The sequence below is a fragment of the Ptychodera flava genome, chromosome 5 (genome assembly GCF_041260155.1).
Source record: "Ptychodera flava strain L36383 chromosome 5, AS_Pfla_20210202, whole genome shotgun sequence".
In the NCBI taxonomy this organism is placed as follows: Eukaryota; Metazoa; Hemichordata; class Enteropneusta; family Ptychoderidae; genus Ptychodera; species Ptychodera flava.
Window position 1 is genome coordinate 32527324 of NC_091932.1, and position 23929 is coordinate 32551252.

Sequence of the window (23929 nt, forward strand, 5' to 3'; positions counted from 1 at the left end):
GCAGGATGTGCTTGCAAGCTCAATACCAGGTATTCTGACACGACTTAGAGAGTCTCCACGTATTTTGACACGACTTAGAGAGTCTCCAGGTATTCTGACACGACTTAGAGAGTCTCCACGTATTTTGACACGACTTAGAGAGTAGAACAAGGAAGTAGTTCATACAAACAAACAAACATTAACATTACAAATTTCACGGCACTCCAAACGAGCAGTATGTATCAAAAATTACTCCCGCTATTCGGCAATTCTTGCTGTACCGTGTTTATTTATTTATCATTGAGATAAAATATTATCTCCATGGAAACAGTGTGCTGCAGACCTTCTGAAATTTCAACATCCATGGTGCTGTGTACGAAGACCACTTTATGCGTGACGGAATCACTGTTCTCGGTTGTTAGAGGTAACGGGGCCGCCAACTTAAAGAATGTTCGCTGAAATGTCTTGTGTATGGAACCCTATATGCTGTTTGTATGCACCTAAATTGTTGTGCAAATATGTTGTAGACCAGAAATCTGTCCGTGACAAACACAAAGAATTTAAAACACTGCACATGTCGTGAAATAACTGTTAAGAATAAAAGAGCATCATAGATATCTACCATATTTGCTTTAAGGTTAAAATTAGGCATTTAATTTCACAACGATATCTGAGAGGCAAACTACATACCTCAGAAATGCTTTCTCTGAAACATCAAAATCATCGAATCGAGATGATGTGAGTTCAAAATCAGTCAGAAATAACGGTCATCATGTTTTCACAATCAAAAGAGCTTACTCGGAAGAAATCAAGATGTTATTTACACAACTGCAAGATTATTCTTTTTTTTATTTAAAACAGCGGTAAATGGAAGTAACTAGAGATAACTGTAATGCCATTAATTTCTGGGTTATGTGACTGGAACAACATGTAGCGAACAGTTTTAAACTAGACCGCTGCTATGACGACGTTCTCCAAACGGACACAGCCTATATGCTAGTTTACGTGCGTTAATGGTCTCAGAGGACACAAGTTGAAACTGGTGTCAAACTTTGTTCCTGCAAACAAGTATCCTCCTGTACCTCTTCACGTGAATGGTCGTCATGAATAAATTTGCATATATTATAGAAAATCCGCAATACAAGTAATATGTAAAAGGCGGACGTCGACTACAACTTGAATCGATTGTCGATTACATTTGTATCCTCCAAAAATGCCATTAAAGAAATATGCAATACGACGACTTAGAAAACTGCAGTATTCAATACGCAGAATTTTTGGCACGTTTCAAAAAGTGTCAGATTACCAAAGTTCATCTCGGGGTCACAGACGAGGAAATAATTCAATGAACAGTCCAGGCAAAAGAATTTGACATGAATTTCACTGTTTAAAATCGTATTTATCGGTTAATTTACGAAACTACTTCAAATCTGACCAACAAGTAAATCTTTTTTCAGATGTATTCGTAAATATTTTCGGAGTCACTGTAAACCTCTGACTCGACGATGAAAGGTTCTACAAGTTCGATTTCTTTGGCGCTCATCTTGAATCGTTCTCTCAGTTCGGATGTTTGTAGAAGACAGAGGTCGTTGCCATTGATACGTTCATTGTAGAGGCTTGAGATAACATCTTCACGGATGGCAAGGAGGCGTAGAAAAGTGCTGAGTTGACGCACTGTGTACCGAGAAATGTCAACGCTGTCTCCTGGGTGATTCCCTGTAAATGTGTATACAAACAGGAAACTTTAGGAGAATTTCCCACGAAGTTTGCCATTCCTTATAAGTAAACTTTTAAAACAATTACAAGTTCAAGTATTAGCGAATTAAGAAATTAATGCAATATGGTGTTGTTGTTCTTTTATGTTGAAGTTTTTCTTTTCCCAGATTGTATGCCTCCCTCCCTCCTCCCTCCTCCCTAACGCCTTGATCTGCTAACATATATAAGCTATAACGCCCTCTCTCTCTCTCTCTCTCTCTCTCTCTCTCTCTCTGAAACTGACCGTCTTTCTGCTTTAGCTGCTCCGTTGGCACGCCAGTCTTCAGTACGTCTTCTATGAATTGACTGCTGACTAGTTTACTTCGACGTTTGCCGAGTTTTCTGTCTCGTTTCAATGCAACCCTGGATTGCCCAGGCACCTCCAAAGTGTTTCCCTCTTCACTGTGCCGCAGAGAATCGTCATTGTCCGAATCTGTATCCTTCAGCGCTCCATCATCACCGACTTCTTCATCACCGTCTTGGCAAGAGTCGCTCTTCTCGAGAACGAAATAAAAGGGATCGTCCGTCACTCCACACTCCTGGGTCGACTGTCCGGTTTCAGTGTCGTCAGACTGTTCGTCGCTTGGAGCGGGTGCCTGATCGAGAACGAAGTACATCGGGTCGTCGTTAACCAGATCGGTGTCGCCACCGACGTTTTCCGACGACTGTGCGTTACAGTCTGACAGCGCAGCTGTTTCGGAATCGCTGGTTTGATTTTCACTTGTATCGCCGGGTGTGAGTTTTCGCTCTTTCGGCAAAATCACCTCAGCTTGACTCGGCGTTAATTTTTCTATCCTGTCGTTGCAGTGCACGCCACGTAATTTTGTTCGGCATTCCTTTGTTCGGAGAAGTTGGACATTGAGGGGGAACTCTTCCAAGATCTCGTACATTTCAGCGGAGTCTGGTCCTTCTTGGCAGCTCACAACAACCGCGCAGGATTTTACGATTTTGGTCAATGTCAACTGCTCTCCTACGGCCGGCTCATTTCCAAATTCAATGCCGCTGCTTGACTTCTCCAAAAGTTCTAACACAGCAGGTAGCTGGTGTGACTGAATTTGAGATAGTTTACAATCGACTGATTCAGTCTCGACGAAGTCGCAAGCTGCGTCCAGTGGCAATTGTATCATCTCTTGTTCTGAACCATCGCTGGTAAGCTTGGAACAGATCAAAGTGCCCTCTCGCTCGTTGTCTTCAGAAATGCCCCTGATACTCAATACATCCCCTTCTTCGACACAGCTCAAATTCGCATTGGGGTCTCCCCACGCCTTTGTCACCCGTACAGGTACTTTGACCCGCGCCTTCCAGAGATCGTGTGCGGTGGCAAACGACCTCGGCGAGAGGCGAAACTCTCCGTCATAGCAGTCTGGAAAGAGAAAATGCTCGCCATCTTGGGAAGATGCGAGTAGTTTTCGCGTAAATTTAAATCTGTGAACTTGCAATAGCGTTTCCTTGGGAAAAGTGATGCCAGGTAATTCTGAGGCTTGGTCCATCACCCTGACAACCAAGGGTAACTGTTCACCTTGGTTTTTGACTTCATGAATGTTAATTTTAGGCGCGAAATCTTCCTCGCGATAATCACTTCGTGGAATGACTTCGATTGGTAAATCCAGCGGAATTTGACAGCCTTGATTTGTGGACGCCAATTCTCGAATCTCAACGGTGCTTGCAGTTTGTAATATAAACTCCTCATCCAGATCCCTAGCAACGCCTTCGATTGGTAGCTGCCCCTCCCGCCTTCGGCTCAACGTGTCCCGCGAAAATTTCACTTTTTTCGGTAATCGTGAACAAATTTCGCCGATGGTATATTCCGTCGGGTCCGCCACTTCGGTAAAGAGCCCGGCGAACGTGAGCGGCAAGAAAATATCCGTATTTTCGTTTTCATGTTTACACAGAAGATATATGTTGTTGTCTGCACATTGTACTCTACCCGATACTTCAAGTGTATCCCCCTTTTGAACCTGTGTAACACCTGGGATGGCGAAGCTGACGCCCGACTTCACAAACCGAGGCGACACTTTCAGTAGATCCGTCACTGTCTGGAACTCAAAGTCCGTCCCATACATGGGCACAGTTTGAAAAGTACCTTCGTAGTCGAGAGGAAGGAAAACTCTGTCTTGTTCCTGCTCCGTCAAGACCACGTAATCGGGGTCAACGCAGATTTCGATAGCTTGTGTTGTTCTGACAAGTTGCAAGACACAACCCACCTGTATGTTGTGTGTTGTTGTATCGGTGGAGTTCAACAAATCGTCTGTGCAGGCTACCTCGACAACGGCCGGTAGCTCGTTCTTCTCAACGAAGTCTTTCAAAGGCAGCGGAGTGCCTCGTCCGACGTGTGTTGTAGCCATTGTTCACTGTCGCAGCGTAATCCCAAAAGTGAGCACCAGGCCAGATACGCACTCCAAATACCATCCCCCGGGTCAAATTCTACGAAGGTGGGTCGTGTGTACACAGAAAGAACATTAGGGGTGTTTTTTGTTGACGTATGTGGCAGTGTAAACAGAGCATATCGGTCGCTGCGGACAGATCAATCTGGTGGCGGAACATTAGTATCCAGACCTGACGAGGGTAGAAAAACTATCTGACTGGGATCCGGGACACGAGTACCTGATGGGCAGGTTTGTTTTGTGGCCCTATTCAGCTCATCTGTACAGACATTAGCATGAATTATCTAACAGCATTAAAAAGGGAAGGTCACTCAAAGCAGAACCGTCCGGGCGTTTCAGGAAGTTGAATTTGTCAAGATTTTGAATGAAAAGGGGGAAAAAGAGGCTGAAGAGGAGATATTTGGGTCTTTTTTCAACAAAGGAGCAGTTTATACTCGGGCTTCTGCTTTTCATATCCTTGCTCATTAAACCTGCACGGTTTTCGGCAAGTCACATGCCATGTGTCGTTTACTCGCCATGTCACGGTTGAGAGCAATTCAACAGTAAGAAAGTTTATGAACCACGGTCGTGTGAATTGAAGGTGCAGGGTTGAACACCGTGGAAAATTTCTTGTAAACTTTTCAATTTTTCAAAATTTCATGTACCGACTCGGATGCGAAACTTCATGATAAGTAATACCGCCCGTATTCTTTTTTTTTACCATCCATCATAATAATAGCTATCATGATTGTCATCATCAAGAATTTAAAAGTATCATATTTTATTTCGATTGCTTTGCTCCTTAACGACCCACCTACAACAGTGGACATCCAATTTCACATTTTCATTACGAATACTTCTGTTTCGATGACAAAGACGTAGATATACAGATTGGATATGAACAGAAGTATTCACGAAACAGCATGCATCATTCTTACATAGTGAGATACAGCTGTCAAGAATAACAACAATATCATAGCATTATGCACGGTGATGACGCAAATAAAATTTACAAAATAAATTCATAATTCTATTTTTTAACTTTGTGATATTTTGAAGGTGATACTCTTTACGACTTTAACAATAGTTATCCCCTACCCTTGGCGAATACAAGAAGCTAAGGCCCTTTCTTCAAGTTCCTACAGATGAGATGTGATTTTTTGCTGCGTGCACAAATGTACACCTAGGGACACAAACGAAACCCGTTTGACCAATCAGCTGCACTTAGCTTTTCCTGAAGTACCGAAATGCGGATTTTTACCTACAGCAGTCATTACGCAACGTAGGAAATAAGCTTAATATACCCGGAACTATTTCAAATACTCACGGAGTTTGCTCAAAGCGCATGCATGGAACCATAGACCCCACAGAAACTGTGTCTCTCGGGTCTATGATGGAACATGGAACGGCGCCCTCATCTGCTGCATAACGCAAATAATCTTACCGGTGTTTTTCACCACGTACCATGTCTGCAATCAGATTATGATAACGAACATTTTAATCATCTCTCTTACGGCGATATACGTTGCTCGTTCAAACTATATGCTGTCTACAGTACATGTACAATGGCAACCTCTGTTTTCAACAAAAACTCCTGCCTTCCACGAAACCCTTCTGGCAACTGGTTGAATTTCACATACCATTTCACCTTGTGTTTACATGAATTTGTAATTCACAACGATAAAAGTTACCTATCGATTCATACCCTGTACGTGATAAAGGTACACTTTCATTATGCATAATGTATTCATAAGAATAAGCTTGCGTTCACCGTTATATGGTGAGCGGGTCGAAGTTGGACTGTCGTCACTCATTGATGCGCGCACCTGTAATCTTCGATGGCATATGTGAAAACACCCCGTTTGTTTTGCTAGCAATGGAAGCGATGTTCAACTTTATTTTAAAGTTGTGGCCACCCTTTGTAACAGATGTATACCCCATCGAAGAAGATGAATTCTCGTTTGAAGGAACAGAGAGTGCAAACCAAAGAATTAGTCCACGTAGCTGTCCACATAATATTCCAAATAATAATGACGGTAATAGTCGTATATTCAGTATATTGTTAATGTCTTCATTGTTTTTCATTCCCTTTCCTTCTTCTTGCCAAACAATGTTGAAATAGTGACAAGTAATTATTTTCAACTGAATCCGCAGACAGAAAGATTTAGTCGTGTACGGGTCTCCGTCAACTCCAACCCAAACCTTGGTTGGGGTAGAGTTGGTGGAGACCCACACACGACTGAATTTGAAGCCCTGACGGATTGCAGTGTGATGACTTTGAAGAAAGATCTGTCTTAACAGCACTTGAGTGAGTAGACTGTAAAGCATGGTGAAGAAAAGATATGATGCAAGCACAACAACCACAGTAAGGCCTAGAAAAATGAAAAGTTTGTTTCTCATCCTCGCGCCCGTCAATTCAGACCTGCCATGTCAACCTTTGTTCTGCTCATGGGGAAATAAAATGAAAAAAAAAACCACGCAAAAATACGCGACGATAGTGCAGAACACAGTGCTGCATAAAACAGAACTGTGAACAAAATAACTGACACTAACATTCCATTCAAAACTGTACACATATGTCACTGTTATACGGTTATACGGCTGTCAAAACTGTGCATTGCTGCACTAAAAGTCAAACCACAGAACTGTTGCTATACAAAAATACTAGAGCAATATCTCTGCGTGCATTCCTTTATTGTTTTCATGTTTTTTGCACGTTCTTGTTGGCTGAAGAATAAAAAAAAAGTTGTGAAGAAAAAACCCAAGTCACCGCATCATTTTTGCAATATGTCTAGGATGAGAAAATTTTTTTTTTATTTTTCTTGGCCTAAACTTGAAAGTTAGTGATATTGTCTGTCATATAGTCTAGCTGTTCCCGTCGGCAACAGGGAGCTCTTCCTCTTTGTTTATGTGTGTCTGAGTCTGTTTGTGTGTTTGTGTTTGTTTATTTGTCATTTTAATAAAATAACAGCGAATAGCTGTTTTGTTTATTTGTCAATAAAGAGCAGTTTATTTATTATTTATTTATTTGTTTGTTTGTTTGTTTATATGTTTTTCCGGTGGTTAGGGTTAGGGTCATTCCCATTATATTACCAGACTATAGAGGGAGTGACTTAAGTCTAACCCTAACCCTAACCTGACACAAACACTTTACACACAAACAAACACAGACACACATAAACAAGGAGGAAGAGCTCCCTGTGGGCAGAGGTCCTAAATTTGCCCACTCATGTACCCCGGAAAGGTCCATATCGGATATAAAAGACTAGAGAACAGCTTCCCACGGTAAATTACAACATCCTAGCATCACCCAACTGTTTTAGGTACCTTTTACAATTTACCTTTTGTAATTCTTCTAAAGGAAAGCAAATGAAGATGACTATCAAAACCAAAAGTTTGAGCAACTGGTCTCTGTGCCAAAAAAATAAGCTCAGGCCTATGGACTCAGCGAAACACGTGAAACATATTTCTAACATTGAAAAAACAAGCACAACCTTAGGTTTGAAATATGTGCAAACACGAAAAGCTTAGACTTGCTCCAAGTCTATGGGCATATTAAATATCAAAGCAGAATGCAGTAAGCTTAACTATCACCAAATCATTGGACGAAAATCAATGACCCACTTCTAAATGAATGCAACAAAAGTGAACCCCTCATCCCTTGCGCAAAAAATAGTGATCCCCCCCCCCCAAATAAACACAGCCCCTTCTCCGGAATTTCTGTGCAGCCCTAAACATATAGGTAACAGGTCCTTGAGATATTATCTTAGGGACTGGTCAGTTTCTTCGGTCTGGGGGGGGACCGGTGGATTATTTTTTGCCGACGTCAAAAAGTGGCTGACCCCCCCCCCTATTCCAAATTTTGAAAACAGGGTGACCCCCCCTATTCCAAATTTCTAAAACAGGGTGACCCCCCCCCCCCGGGCGCGATAAAGGTAAAACAAAAGATGGACATAAATTATATATATATATATATATATATATATATATATATATATATATATATATATATATATATATATATATATTATATTTTACATTTTACATATATTTATATTTTAAATAGTCATTCTATGTTTTAGTGAAATTGTTGACATGTCAGTTGTAAGATAGGAATTTCAAAGTGTCAATCTTAAAGTTTAAATACAGTACATTTTGAATGAGCTGTATTTTGAATGAGCTGTGAATGTATTTCACACTTTCTCTGCTTAACCAGATGTCCTGAACTGTTGTACAGAAATGGATGTCAATCATTAATATCAAAGAGGAAAAAGCAGTGAATCAAAAACTTTGATGGGTGTTAAGACTTGCCAACCATCCAATTAAATCTACTGAGGAGCCATAGAGAGCTTTTTTAGCCAAATCTGATGTGTACAGTGTCTGAGAGGACCTTTTCTTGTGTAACATTGAAACCATAAAAGCACAGCTAATAATGACAAAAACTGCCTTTTTTAACTGTTATTTTGTTCATAAAAAAGCATCTTTCTACAGAAAACCTATGAAACAAAGGAAAATAATTGCATCAGTGAGAAGGAAAGATATCTTGTCATTTTTCTATCTCTAAAATAAGTCACTGTATCAAATATATATTGTGAAATATTTGTGCATGTTGCTTTCTCATACTGAATTCTCACAGAGAGAACAGAAAAGTATCAGGATTTGTCATCCTTTTCATATGAAATGCAGATTTCATAATGGTACACTTTCACTTAGCAAACATCAAGATATCTCTGAAAGTATGGCGCCCGAAGGGCGCGCCAAAAAATATGAAACATCCTGATATCTCTGATATATATGCCTTGTATATTAAAGTCATGCACCTGAAGGGCATGCTGAAAGATGTATGATATATTAAAGTAATGAGCTTGAAGAGCACGCTGAAAACTATTGAACATACAGATATCTCTGATGTATGTATGCTTGATATGTTAAAGTTGGGCGTGCTGAAAAATATGACTGATTATTAAAGTTACGCGCCCGAAGGGCGCGCCGAAAAATACAACTGAATGATGAATTTTGTGGCTGACACTAGCATTTTAGGCAATGATGAGCCTGTGTCAAAATTCAAAAACACACTGACCCCCCCTATTGGGCATTTCAAAAACATGGTGACCCCCCCTATCACCAAAGTCAAAAACAGGGTGACCCCCCCATGAATCCACCGCCCCCCCCAGGCTGAAGAAACTGACCAGTCCCTTACTGCAAAGGCCGGGAGTTAAAGCGCCCCCCAACAGGGAAGTCGGGTACTCTGGCAGCGCTGTTTGAAAATAGTGGTGTGAGTGACTCCACCTGAACATCTGACAGACTTCATCGTACCAAAGCTCAAGCTGGCTTTCAACCGAACAGTGGTCCTAATTCCTCGACACTAAAGGCATGTATTGGTCTTTTGAACGTTCAACTTCGAACGGCGAAGTTGCCGTGGTACTGCACATCGATGGCAAAATGGAACAGTTGCCGTACGGAACGATTACCTCAATAGAGCTGGGAAGTGGCTGTTCAGATGTGGTGGTGAGTGAAGTCGCGTTGCGTTGGATAGTTTCTTCATTTTGCACGTGACCGTTGACCTGAACTTTGGCGTGTTTTGCCTGGCTTAAAACTTTAATTGGCAAAAGGTGATTTCACCTGTCATCGAAGTTTGGGCTTTGTGTTTCGTAGTCCACGAAGGTTTACCCCAGACGCTCTTTAAATTCCTGGGAGAAAAAGACCGGTGCGGGTTAATTAGCATATTTGGCGGGAAATAATTAAAAAGCGGAGCAAGTGAGGGGGGTGATAGTTTCCCGCGAAAAATGTTTCAAGGACAAACGCTGGCTTTGATTCTGAATTCATGTTATAATATCAGCGGAAGGACCGTGTTCTACCACGTATTTCACTGCATAGACTTGTTGCATGCCGTTCGGTAGCCCAAATCTTCCCTTGATGATATTGTATAGTATTTATGGTGGACCCACCTTTCCTTATCGCAAAAAATCAACGGGGAAGTTGTGGGCCACGGATGCCTCAGTGCCTTGACAAACACTTCGGCAGTTTACAGTCTCGAATTACTAGTATATTCAATAGATCAAAATTTCAAATCGTGGACTGTAAAAATATTACCTAGACTTTTAACACAAAGAAGCTATAGGCAAACTACTTTTTCTTTCATTGCCAATCAAATGCTTAGGTTTTCAGTTTTTAGTGTATTATTCACTGTCCAGGGCCTGAGTCTTCCAGTTAAGAATTGAAACCCTGATTTAGCCAATCAGATAGCTGCAGACAAGGCACATAAGCATTCTATTCAAACATTATTTTTTTCTGTGTTATGAGTTTTTTTACCTGAAGATTACACAAATGGATGGACTAACCGGAAATCACGACCCGAGTCAACCTGAGATGAATTTCGGACAACCCAACCCCCTGGGTCAACATTTAGTTTAATTTTGACACATGCTGTTTCCTAGTAAGCTCTTTGATGTGCATTGTTTCTTGATACAATATTTTGAACATATTATGTCGTATTGATACAATATTGGTGCAAAGGATGAGGCTTAATGCTTTTGCTGCATGTTTTGTGAATATGATTGGTAAAATGTTGTACACTATAATTTTGTTGGGAAAATTGATCAAAGTGTTAACCACATTTGTTGAAAATAGCATTTTATTCCAGCAATGCACCACAAATACTAAATAGCAACTTTGTATTGACAAATTCGCAGGACCTCAGAAAATTTCAGAAAATAAATTTGAGATTTTAAAATCATCCTCCATAATTTTGGCCAATAAAACTATATTTTCGTTTCTATTTATTTGATTTCAAATTATAGTTATTTTTCGCTGGTCAAATTATATGACTTTTAATGACAAATTTGGCATTCGATGCCCATACCTGTAATGCTATGTATATCAATGACATTTTTAAACTGAAAATCTTAAAAATTAAAGCAAACCATCTTCCACATTTGAACTGTGTATATGCAACCCGTGCACAGAAACAACATTTTGTGCACTGATTATTTCATTTCTGCAGAAATAATACACAGTGTCACTGTTTCAAGACATCAGTAGATCATCGATTCTAGCATACAATACCTTAGATCACACAAAGAGAGATCAGAAGGAAAATATTTCAGAGTGAAAATGTACTTGGTGATGATACTCACACTGTTACGCAGACTTCAGCTATCCTAGCTTTCCATAGGAAGGTTAAAAAAGGGAAACCATGCTTATATTGACCTGGTCAGATGTGGGATTTGCATAAACTTGTGCATGCACTGAAGTTACATGTAACTTGTGCTGTATCATGCAAAAAAGTCTATTTGGCAGTGTAGGTGTTATACCATGCAAAATTAACCTGTGTATATATTTTCATGGCAATTTTATACAATTTATCACAGATCAATCTCCAGTCAAAGGACACCGGTCTTATACTGGATATTGATTACTTCCTGGAGCATGAAGAAGAGTTTTCAAAATTACGTTTGGCATCAGACAGTCAGACATTCATTGATATATTCAACCAGATGACGCAGAAAACAGTCACACCAGTCAAGGAAGCAGATATCAGTAAAGACTCCAGTGACACCTCAATGTAAGTCAATTATTTACAATTCATGATAGATAGTTGTGTTTATCGATGGACAGTGAAAAACAAATGAACTATTTGTCACAGTTTTTCATTTTAGTCAAGATGTAGATTTTCAGTAAATGTTTCAAATACACCAAATTCTGTTCGTTGTCCCAATCATGTAAAATCCTGATGTACAACCAGGCTTTGCAAAGAGGATATTTTAACAATCATCTGACCTGTAATTGTGTATTTAAAAAGTGGAACTAAAACACCAACACCATACAGAACAGAAAGTACATTTGTACAAGGAATGCAAATTACTGTAGTTGATTGTCAGTGCAAACCAAAACAAATAGTTTTGGAACAGTTTGTTTTGTTTTGATTTGTCAGGCATACGTGTTCCAAGGACACCGTCCAGATACAGAATGGTGAGAATACCGGTAGACATGTGTCAGCATTCCTTCAAACTGTGAAAATGATCAGAAACTCATTGTACCAGTTCCATAAGATACCAAAGATACAGGATCCACCAAAACATTCGAGAGCATGGCTAAAAAATGAAATGCCAGATTTACTGAAGACATTACCCAGTGCCAAGGACAAGGTCAGAGCCTTTGTATTGATGTGCTCATGCTGTTACATTGTATAACCAGAGTTAATTCTAGAACGAGGAATTTGTGCAATAATATCTCGAATGGCCCTTATTTCACTGTATGATGCACCACTGAGGGCGCAACATTCTCTGAATAGTTCGGTCATGCAGAGTTCACATAGTTCATACATTCGCACAGTGAAGTTGGGCACCCCGAAGGTCATCACCTCGGTCATAGTGTGACATGTTAAACAATTCAGTTACCCATTGACCTTTGTAATTTTAATACCCAACACAGCATATACGGTGGTGCATAGGAAGCTGGGTAGAAAGGACTTAAGTAGGGACAACGGTGCATTGGGCTTGAGTGCATGTGGCATGGCAGATGAATGTAAACAACAGCAGTAGCTGCTGCATAATGGCCAAAGGCTAGTCACCACTCAGATTTTTTAATGCTAGTAGTTGATGAACCCCTGTTTTAGACAAAGATTATGGGGTAGGCCCTTAAATTGAAGTGGCCGGCTGCGACGTCTACCAACCATACAAACGTTGAACACTGCAAGGAAAGCATCCATGCAGGGCCAGATGATCGTTTTGAACAGCAACATTTTAGGTCGGAGTTATCTCATTTTCCAGAGTAGTCAGCTCTATGCATAGAACAACACCGTTGTGTAAAACCTTTTGGTCAGAATCATTGACATTAATTTCCTAATACCTACAAGTTATGTTTGAAAGTTGATGTTTTGATCACTTTATTTTGGTCGCATGGGTTACTCTTTCATGCTGTATCAGTGTATGAGTAATTGTTGATGCGTGCAAATTGGGGGACTCTCTCAGAGAAATCCTACCGGTATGCTAAGCTTTGATCATCTCCACAGCTAAAATCAGTCCTTTAATAGCAATTTGTACAGTTGTTCAAGTCTGAGATATATATCAATAATTCATCACATACTTTACATAAATGACTGAATCAAATTAAAGGTTACTTTGCTGTTGCGTACGTACTTGGGACAACTTTGCAGTAGGGCTTGGTTGGTTGCGAGGGGCACAATCTCTTGTTCTCTCCTTTTCTTGACTTGATAGACTATAGTAATTTCCGCAGAAAATTCAAGGGTTTTACATGTGTGTTGATGATGGCCCCCTTGGGACAGCAGTAGGGGCCCACAGTGGCCCCTGTTTTGACATCCTAGATTGAACACTGTTTAATAATCACCTTTGTCAACTATGAATAAAGACACGGCCGTTTCTTGATTTAAGTGAGTTTTTGATCCTTTGAATACAAAGGGAATTGCGGAGAAACTGTAGAAAGCACCTCTGTTAGGGTAAACTGTGAGGTCTTGCTAATCAGAAAGGTGCCGTAGGTGTACTTGCTACATAAAAGTATTCAAAGAACACATTACACAGGACCGAGTGTGTGATGGATAAAGCCCCTGGATATACAATTTCTTACATGCTACAATTACCCCGCCAAATTTGTGTGTTGCTTTCAGATCATATATACAATATTAATCAAAGACTTGTTTCATCCTTTTTCTGCCAGGCTCCATAGACAAACCATAGAAATAGGTACAACTTGGGCGAAAGAGAATTAATTTGTTTTGAATGTATGTACTGCGCTTCAGAATCAAACATTTAACATAGACATGTACAGATGCACACTCAGTAGAGATATGTACGTACAGCACATATACCATGCCCAAATAACCTTCCTTTTTCTCTTTGCAGAAATCAGTGCCAAAATGGACATATTACTGTCACCTAAAAGTGGCAGAACTTGGCAATGATGTGTTCAAATTGATTGAAGAGCTCGACACGGCTTACGGACGCGGCAACGTCAGGGGGCAAGGGAAGAAAAGGGAGATGAAGTCAGGATTGTTCCAGAATCTGAAAGGTGTTATAAATGAGGATCAACTTAAGGTTGAAATGTTAGCTCTTCTCAACAGAGAAAATTGCATTGACGAATTTAAAGAGAACATACTGAAATGTAGGGTAGTGGACCAGGTAGGTACTATTCTTGATTATTATAACGTATGTTGAGAATGATTAATTGAAAAATGCTGATGCACGGACCGACATGGATGTTGTGTTAAAGAGTGCTAAGTTAAGGTAGATATCAAGTGCTGTATTTGGTTAAAGATGTAAAGTTTCAGCTGAGCTGTGGTTTTCTCTACTATGTGACTGAGTGCTGTACATTGTGAGTTCCAACGCCATTGAAACCACCGAATTATAAAATGTTTGAAGTTTGACAACCCAGTACAGAGGTGTTACATCTCAGTAATCCAGTTCTGTTATCACTGTGCCAATATACTAATATATTATCATATACCTACATTCACGTGCCTGTGTAAAGCTATGGGAGAAAGCGCCCTCAGAACCGTGCATTTTTTTTACGTATCACGCCCCGGCCCGGTGCCCAAATATGGGCAATCGCGTGCATTTCTGAACTATTTTGATTCTGGTTACTACGCGCGTTGCTATCTGCAAACGTTCCATTCATACACAAAGCCAGCGCGAGATTAGGAAACGCTAAGACTGCTCACTCAGATCGTAGTTGCGCGTGGCGACAGTGGGGCCGTGCAGGTGACATCGGCTTTTATTTCTAAATTCTAGTGAAATCCTGTGTATACTAAGTGCGTGCCTGTTCAGTAAAATTACCAGAAACTGACAACACGCTTTTGTCCTCCATACACCTCGATTTCAGTGTTGGTCTCTGTTGGTCACATACAGTACAGATGTTGCTTTGCGCGTTCTAGAATTCTGCAGTAAACAAATGACGTCATTATGTATATCAATCCGCGACGGGAAGCGGTCATCGTATTTCTGAAAAACTTACACAAATGGCGATGAATCTTTGATATCGCACGCATTTTTATCTCCTAAACAATGTTGAATATTATGTAAACTACATATTACCATTTCACAAGGTATATGATAAAACCTTTACGGCCCTGATACGGCTTTTGCGGCCCTTGGTCGTACGGCGTACGGGCCCTCACACGCTCGGGCCCTTCCGCCGTACGACCTCGGGCCGCAAAAGCCGTATCAGGGCCGTAAAGATTAATACCAAAGAAAACTTTGCTTGCCCTGTTCAAGAAATTCCACTCTTCGCATGAAGCAAAAAAAATTTCTGACTTTAACCATAAACTAATTTAGTAAATTATTTAAGAGGGTGGTGTTTCAGAAAGAAGCTAAAATGACAAACAATTTCTATTTTATTCACAGCAAAACGTCGAAGAGATGGAAAAGAAACTGGAGTCCGCAGAAGCCAAATTGAAAGAACAGGTAAGCTTTGATTCTTGACATCATCAAATTGTAGCGAAAAGGATTTGAGCATTGAGAAAGCTGAAATAATGACCATTCAGGTACCAAACTTTGAGTTAAGGCCCGTGTCAGTCATTGTTTACTTATCACTGTTGATCACTCTAAAGGCACTGTTCGCGATCCCTTGAGTCGCCTTTGTTCTAGTCTGTAAGAGGATTACGGGAGGTGTGATAGCCTTTTCTTTTCCATTGAAATCGTAATCTGGTGGGTAAATTTTCTGATGAGACTATCTGGTGCCAACACAGGCCTTTAAGCCTTTGAACCCAGCTAGGACAAAAATGTCCGCATGATGGTCATATGGTACCAGGGGGTCAGGGTGCAAAGGGTTAAATCAACTCTGTAGGGAACAAACAAAACAATCTTTCCGTATACAGCCATAATCAGCACAGTATATATTCTCCATCCTACAAAGGCACCCATTACTTCTAGGAACACGGGAGAAACGTGAGCAAAGTAAAGTTCAAGGCTTATAGAGTCAAGGCATTGCAAAGGCTTTAACTTATATTCCTCCAACGTATCACCACAGCCATGTCCAGTGTTCTCCCCAGGATCAAGCCAAAGCATAGCGACTAATTTGCATAATCATTTGCATATTTATTAATTTGTATTTGCATATACATAAAAATATGCACATGCACCCACACGTACATGTACACTCAAAACAAAATGCAAAGGTAACACACAAGTATGCAGTTTGAACGTCATGGAAACTCTTTATTACACTTATATAAATCACCACAGTATTGTAATTACAATTAAAACTGAAGATTCAAACAGTAAAAGCAAGTTCAGATTGAAAGCAAGAAATGGTTCATCTGTTTGGAGTTTCATTAATATATATATTGCAAATAAAATTGTCAAAAATTGCCAATGAAGTGGAAAATTCACAAGTTTAAGCTTTACACCATTCAAATGTAATTGAGTTTTATATCATTCTTGAACAACAAACACCGCAAATAATTTTTCATCACGGGGATCGACTTCAACCAGCGCCCCCACCACTGTGTAATTTAGCACTGCAACTGAACATCGTCGTTCAATTCTTGATTTTCAAAATCCCACCAAGATGATCTCAAGACATGAACTACGTATGACTAGAATCACTCAAAAATCAGGTGTAAAATCTTTCAGAGAACGTGTCAGAGACCACAAGTGACGCCACGATCAATGTCAATGTCAATGTCAACATGGCGGCCGCCATATTGGAATGCAATGTGATCACGATCGTGATCGTACTCGATCCAAAAAACGATCATCGTTGTAAAATCACAATCAACCTCACCAGTCAACTGCTTCTCTTGTTTCTTTTGCAGCCCATTTCGTTGATCAAAGCATTTTAGTGTGATCAAAGGCCCTGCTAGTGCTACACTGCCTTACTCTGTGAATACTTGTCCTCGATGTATACCGACTAAAGGTCTTTGTTGGTCGTAATAGTCATTGTAGAATGAAAACTTGTGAACAACCCAGCCGATTCTTCTATTGTTTTAACGTTCCTCTCAACACTTACGGACAAGTTATCTGACGCAAACCATACTTCACACATTCCACTCTTTCACAAGGTTGACAGTTGCAGTGAGCGCTAGTTGTAGACAATGCATGCAGCAGCTGGTACGCTACGCAGAGTGTGTGAACTAAAGGATGGCGGGAATACTTTAAAGCAAAGCGGGGAGAATCAAAGGGTAGCAGGGAGAGGCTAAAGCGTAGCAGGACCGCTACGCTAAAATAGCCTGGGGAGAATACTGCATGTCATTAGGGGACGTTTCATATAAAAAAACAGTGCATATTCAATGCACATTCACCCCTTGAAATAGGGGTTTCAAGGGGTATGGAGCTCCTAATTAAAGTTATTTGCCATCTCGTAAGCTGTTTGCAATATGTGATCAGAGATAGCGATTAAGTGGGTGTACAGGGAAGACATCTCTGCCTTACACACTTCACTCCTACAGATAATCGTTCGCCTTGAACTTCTTTGAACATTGTATTCAAATTTTCACAGAAATGGGACCTATATATATACTACAAGCCATATGTTAGTTCAAATTAATAAAAGTAGGAACAATTCGATGTCCTGAAATGATAATACTGTTGTCAAGGTTTACACGAGACTGAGTTTTGTGCCGCTCACTGTACAATACCTTGGCATAAAGTAGTACCGGCCAAGTTATTGGTATCTGAAGTTGTTGACTAAGCGTTATGTAATGTCTGATTATATCTGATATAACTACTTTAGATTGCATATTATCAGTGCAGAAAGAGCCCAAAAAAGTGCACTGTTTTTTAGATGCAAGCATCCCGCATGTCAATCAAAGTGGAGAAATTACCGGGAAAACCCACTGAACCATTAACTCTTTGAGCGCCAAAGTCAATTTTTGTCACCTTTAGGAAATATACTCCAGTCAATTTTTTTCAGATTTTTGTCAAAATTTTGATAACAAACTGTACTCAATGAAATGTGATGTCCATTTGGTCCAAAATGATCAAAAAATTACAGAAAAGTTCATAAAAGTTGGTAATAATGTTGCACTAAAATTTTGGTGGGAACACTTACAGCACTCAAAGGGTTAAACTCTGCATTGAAAAACATACAAAGAACATCCTAATTTGACCTCATCACATTCAACTGACAACTATTCAGTGAAAGAGTATTCAACAAGAAGTATCTATTGAGAACAATAGCCAATTTTTATCAATTTTTATCTGCACTCGGTGAATGCATGGTTGTACTTCTTTTTTTTATTTCAGGAACAATACATACAGATATTGGAGGCCAAGATAGAGTATCTGGAAAGTAAACAAGACGACGTGGTATGTTGTCTATGTCAAAAGTACTATCAACAAGTGAAAATCTGTTTTGTCAAAAGGAAGACAAGCTAATTACAGTCTGTACTTAAACTTGCTACTGAAAAGTGTACGAGTGATGCATGATTTGGTTTTATAAGTAGTGTTAATGATGACAAAAGGAAGTTAAAAATGATGACACAGGGAGGTTATGGATAGCTGTTACTTTTATATTCTAAAATGCTTTCAACAGTGCCTATTATGTCATTGACTTTTATATTCTAAAATGCTTTCAACAGTGCCTATTATGTCATTGCATATCACCAGTATATAATGACAGTTTGATTTTGAAGGGAAGAATGTAATTTGCAGTTGAATTTTACATGCTGAAATTACGAATATGAATGTATCATGTCACGGGTTGCAGATGTCACCAAAGATCAGTTGATTTGCCTGATAAAATATTCAGCAGGGCAAAAGTTGAGATTAGGTCATGTCAACTATTTGACCATGAAAGATGTGTGTTGATAACCCTAATGTATTCATATCGGTAATTTTCACCATGGTTACGTTTCCTTTTTCAGAAACCAGATCTAGCAGTTTCGCCACCCTTGAGGCAGTCTTCAACTGCAAGAAATTCAAATATTGAAACACTGGTAAGGATATTGTAAATTCTGTGGAATACTTTTATTTTCACTTGGATTTTATCTTCGCTGGTTTTGCTGGACCTTTTTTCAGCTAAAATCAAATCCAAGTGAAAATTTTAATTTTCTATACTCTGCATGTAGTCAGACTAGACGAAGTGAAAATAAGATCACAGTGAAACTTTGAAAATATGTTTTCAGCCAAAATAAATTCCAGTGAAAATAAAATAGTCCACAGTACAAGCCTTTCATTGAGAACTCTGAGTCTCCTGTCTGCATTATTATCCTCATCCCCCGAACTATATATCACTGTATGTCAGTGACAAGATTATCCGTCTTCACTTCACAGATTGAGACAGGACAAGCCAAATCCCAGACTGAGAAAAGACAAGCCACCAAGAGAAAAGGAGACCAACTCTGCAAGGTAATTATCAGGGTGAATATAGACACTTCCTAGAAAATGCATAGGAAAAATAATTGGCCAATTTCATATTATTGTTCAGAGTAAACAACCTATGGATTGAATATTTTTGTACTGAGTAGAGTCTGATTTCAAACTGCCTTGTGATGTGCTCGTCAACACAGCTTTGTGAATGTTTTGTCATGATCATAAATAAGATTTGCAATAGAACTTATTTCTACTGTCAGTGTAGACTTTTGGTTTCACCGTCAGAATGACCAAGTGGCTTATTTGTGATTTGCATTTTTCTTGAACAGAAACCCCCTGCAAAGAGACCATGGCTTGGAAAGCATACAGAAGAAACTGTGAGTCTAATACAACAAATTTTTAAATGGAACAGTTGAGTTGTAATAAACAGGATACGCTGCAACATGATTGGCTTATTTGTATCTATCATCTTGCAGTGAATTAAATCAAGAAAGCTCGGCAAATGTAGTGACCCATGCCCACATGACATGAAGCCAAACAATATCTTGTCATTTAAAATGATCTGTGATAAATTGCATGGTGTTCTTTACAAAGAAGAAATCTGCCAAATCTTTGTCATTTAGTAAGTAATTCCAGGTTTTATATGCAGTCCTTTATTTTGCAGGTGAAAACTGTAATGACAGAAGAAAAGGTCCAGGAGGGAGATTGGGTTGTGACAGTGTACGATGAATTGTGTGTTGGAAAAGTTGTCAAAATCAATAGGAGTACAAGCCTAGTTCATTTCCTAGAGACTACAGGTTTCGCACCCTCAAAACTAGGAAGAAACGACAAACAAAGAGTGAAAGAAAAGTACATCATATGCAAGGTGGATGTATTTTCTGTAGGGGAGGGATTGTTTCAGATTAAAGAGGGGTCATGGGTTCAGGCACAGAAGCATGGGGAATCTTTCATTGAAAATCATCTGTAGTTATCTTTTCTTAATGTTAAATAATTGCAGCTCTTTTTCTGCCTCTGATCTAGGCATACATAAGTGAGTATTTTTGTTGAATTTCCCATTACTAGTATATCAAGTCTAACAAGATGCAGTGTCTCAGAAGCTTGTAGCATATTGGTCAGCTGAATATCAATGATCATTTCAAACGAGCCAATGTGTGACGGCTTAGAGGGTTAAAGCAGATTGGTTGGCTGTTACTATTCACAGCAACTTGAGGAGTCTTGAACTAAAATTATTGAGTAGCTTATTGGCTGTTCTGAAAATGATTCATGAACATAAATGATATTTAGCCAACCAATAAGCTACAAGCGTCTGAAACATTGCATTTTGCCAGTTTTAAAACTGCCAATCAGGTATATGATTGAGCGCCAAAGTCAATTTTTGTCACCTTTATAAAACATATCCCAGTTAAATTTTTTCAGATTTTTGCCAAAATGTTGATTAAAAAATATAGCCAATAAAGTTTTATGTCCATTTGGTCCAAAATTATCAAAAAAAATTACAGAAAAAAATCATAAAAATTGGTGAAATGTTGCACTCATATTTTGGTGGAAAAAAGTTACAGCACTCAAAGGGTTAATATGCTATGAATAATTACAATCTATCAAGCAGGCATAACCTTCTAAGCTGTTTCACATCGGCAATATCTATAATCCAACTCATAAGAGCTTTCTACTGCATCAGTTCAAGATAAGTTGTTTGCAGTATCTTGCAACTTGAACATGACAATGTATGTAATTTTAAAACCAATTCCAAAATATAACATTGTTGAATATGAAGGTGATGACTGAATAAAAATATAGCAGGAGTGACTTGCCAGTGGCTGACCAACTGGAAAATATTTCTAGAATTTGCAACATATTTTGCAGGCATTTAAAATTTGGGCTGTAAAATATATTGGCCATTGTTTTGGCAAAGTTTGAAAACAATGCAGATGCATTGGAAGGCTTTAATATGTTGGCTAGCATTATAACAAAATTGAGAAGGATACTGTACTTTCAAGTACAAAATATGTAGAGCAAGTCTTCAGCAAAACTGTCACTTGTAAAACAGGGTCAAAAGTTGGAAATAAAAGTGTCAAACAGATATTGATGTGATGTTTTGATATGCTAACGTTGAGGAGAAAACATTGATGTAAAGCTAGCTTTCCAAAGTGCACTAGAATTTGCATTTTTTTTTCAGCCAGCTTCAAATGTTTTATCTTCAGTATACTGGACGATGTGAGATTTCTCACCAGTGACTTTAGCGTTGAGAGTTGTTGACATTTTTTTTTTTTGGTAATTCTTCGCTAACAAAGTTTTGTGGCAAATGAGGGTCCGTATAATGCCAGAAATGAAATGTACTCAATCAGCTATTAGCCAAGAGGTTGTGTTATTATCAGATGTTATGTTTGAGTACTATTCTATTCAAATCAATCAATGTACTTGACCAATTGCAAATTTCAAGAATTCAAATTTGCAGAAGCTGTGGTGTAATTCATACGTAGTTCTGAATATGGCTTTGCAATGCATGCAAGATGACCATATACATACTACTTAGTTCTGCGTCTTCTAAAATGAGATGTTCAGTGAATTTCAGAGAACATTCAGTGAATTTCAGAGAACGTTAGGATTACAGGTCGTATTACCCACAGGGGAGCATCACATCTGGTCAGAACACATTCCCATAATTTTCCTTTGTATAGGGCAGCTTGGAATCCACCCCCGGGTACAGATCTAGATATTCAGACTCCTCATTATTTTTTGGGTTTTTTTCTGCTCAAGCACTTGTGGGGGCTCATTTGAAAGATCTTGATGTAAGAATAATTTTGTCCCCGAGGCTATCTTCCGCCCGGTGTAAAGCGTTGTATTCATTGCTTTGCTTCGATATAGTTTGTGTGAGATGTATGAAGTTATCAAAGTGTTAATTTTTAGTACTTTGTGCCCTGTGGGCACAAGGTACTAATGTGATGGCGCGGCCCAATATGGCCAACATAGTGGGCCGTATGCTGTGGACGCAGGTATCTCAGAAACGCTTCTGTAACTTTTTCTGAAATTTGGTCTGGTGGTCACTTGGGCATGTATCTCAAACGGTCTTTTTTCTTTTTTTGATTGAATCATTTTAAAGTCACTTTTTTAGCTTTTTTCTGAAAACCACTATTTTCACTTTTTCCTCAAAACCACTGATTTGATTATTGTGATGTTTGGCATGGGTGTTCGTATAGTTGAAATAACGTCAGAAATGTTCAAGATTTGGTGATACATGCCTCACATTATTTTTAAACAATATTTTTATCCATTTTATTTTATATTTACTTGATTTTGCCTCACTTTCGCTAAAGCTACCGTCTGCGCATGCGCACAACTGTAGGACAAAATCTGAGTTGAAGAATCGAAACGGACGCCATCTTGTTTCTCGGTATGGGCACATTTTTGGTAAAGTTGACAGTGATGCACTTTTGCAGCTGTCGTGTATTTTTTGGTACGAAAGGCGCCTTTGATCGACTGAAGAATGATGGCCTCCGTAGGCGATAAACACCGGTACTGGCAGGCATATCAGTTCTACTGAGGAAGTAATCCACTGGCCCGTATAGGTCAGGGGCTCACTTAGGGGAGAACCACTTGATTTCTGGGGGGGGGGGTATAGAGGATTTCGAGGGAAAAAAATTGTCACCAGGTGAAATAAAAGAAAAAAATTAAGCCTGTAATGGCTTGAGAAAAAAATATTCTCATAACAGACAGAAATAAAAAAGGAATTGTCACAATGCTGTTGAAATGAGCAAAATTTTGGAAACTTCATTCTCATGTATTCTTTGCTGGCATGCTGCCAAAGGCACGCAAATGTTTTTACCACAAGTAATTCTTATGTGTTTTCTTCCAGCACTTATGATATAAGCATTCACTACTTTACACCTCGGTGCACTCGATGTTTTTCTTCCCTTTTCTGACCCAAGAAATCATGTTTCAGGATTTCTGTTGCAATATCTCAATGGTATAGGCAATATCTAGATGGGACTATTTGACTTCTGTAAATCGTGAAAATTTAAAACACAAGATAGGAGTCAATAAACTAGTGTTAAAACCAATACATTATTCTCTCAATATAAATATGTTTATGTTAGAAAGATTACAAGTTGACAATGAAAATTGAGGAACAACAAATATAATGAAATACAATGTGTGAGCCTTGTTTCTCTGACCACAAAAGATAACATCTCCCCTGAGAACATAAAAGGAATTGACTGTTTTAAAGAAAAGCAGGTATAGTACTGATCACAGTTGATTTGCTAAAAAAGTGTTCTATAATTTAAAGTTGTATATATAATAGACTTTCCATTTTGTTTGTCATTTGTTGGAATGTAAAATGAATAAATAAAAACATCCTGTGATATGTGAAACACTGGCTTAAATTTGAAAAATTGCACTGCTACTCCATTTGAAAAAAAAATTGATGCAGGTCTGACTGTAGAAATCAAAAATGCTGTCTCTCTAACAAAAAAAAGTTCCCATACCCACTTCCTGCATACCCCCCCCGAAATCAAATGGGTCTCCCCTTAATATGCGCATGCGCAACATAACAAGTTAGCGTTGTTT

The 23929-nt window shown here is 39.1% G+C and overlaps 2 protein-coding genes across 2 annotated transcripts; one reads left to right on the top strand and one right to left on the bottom strand.

Annotated features, from left to right (window-relative positions):
- Positions 1–248: 248 nt before the first annotated feature.
- LOC139133530 (uncharacterized) lies at positions 249–5117 on the bottom strand. The gene is made up of 2 exons (XM_070700185.1): positions 1979–5117; positions 249–1695 (listed from the first exon to the last, which is right to left on the bottom strand). Exons 1-2 carry the CDS (start codon positions 4077–4079, stop codon positions 1433–1435), a joined length of 2364 nt encoding a protein of 787 aa, XP_070556286.1. The 5' UTR covers positions 4080–5117; the 3' UTR covers positions 249–1432.
- Positions 5118–9341: 4224 nt separating this feature from the next.
- On the top strand, positions 9342–21443 carry LOC139133531 (uncharacterized). Its single transcript, XM_070700186.1, has 10 exons — positions 9342–9605; positions 11468–11661; positions 12031–12244; positions 13958–14233; positions 15455–15514; positions 18296–18358; positions 18916–18987; positions 19325–19399; positions 19693–19740; positions 20028–21443. Exons 1-10 carry the CDS (start codon positions 9471–9473, stop codon positions 20328–20330), a joined length of 1440 nt encoding a protein of 479 aa, XP_070556287.1. The 5' UTR covers positions 9342–9470; the 3' UTR covers positions 20331–21443.
- The last annotated feature ends 2486 nt before the right edge of the window (positions 21444–23929 follow it).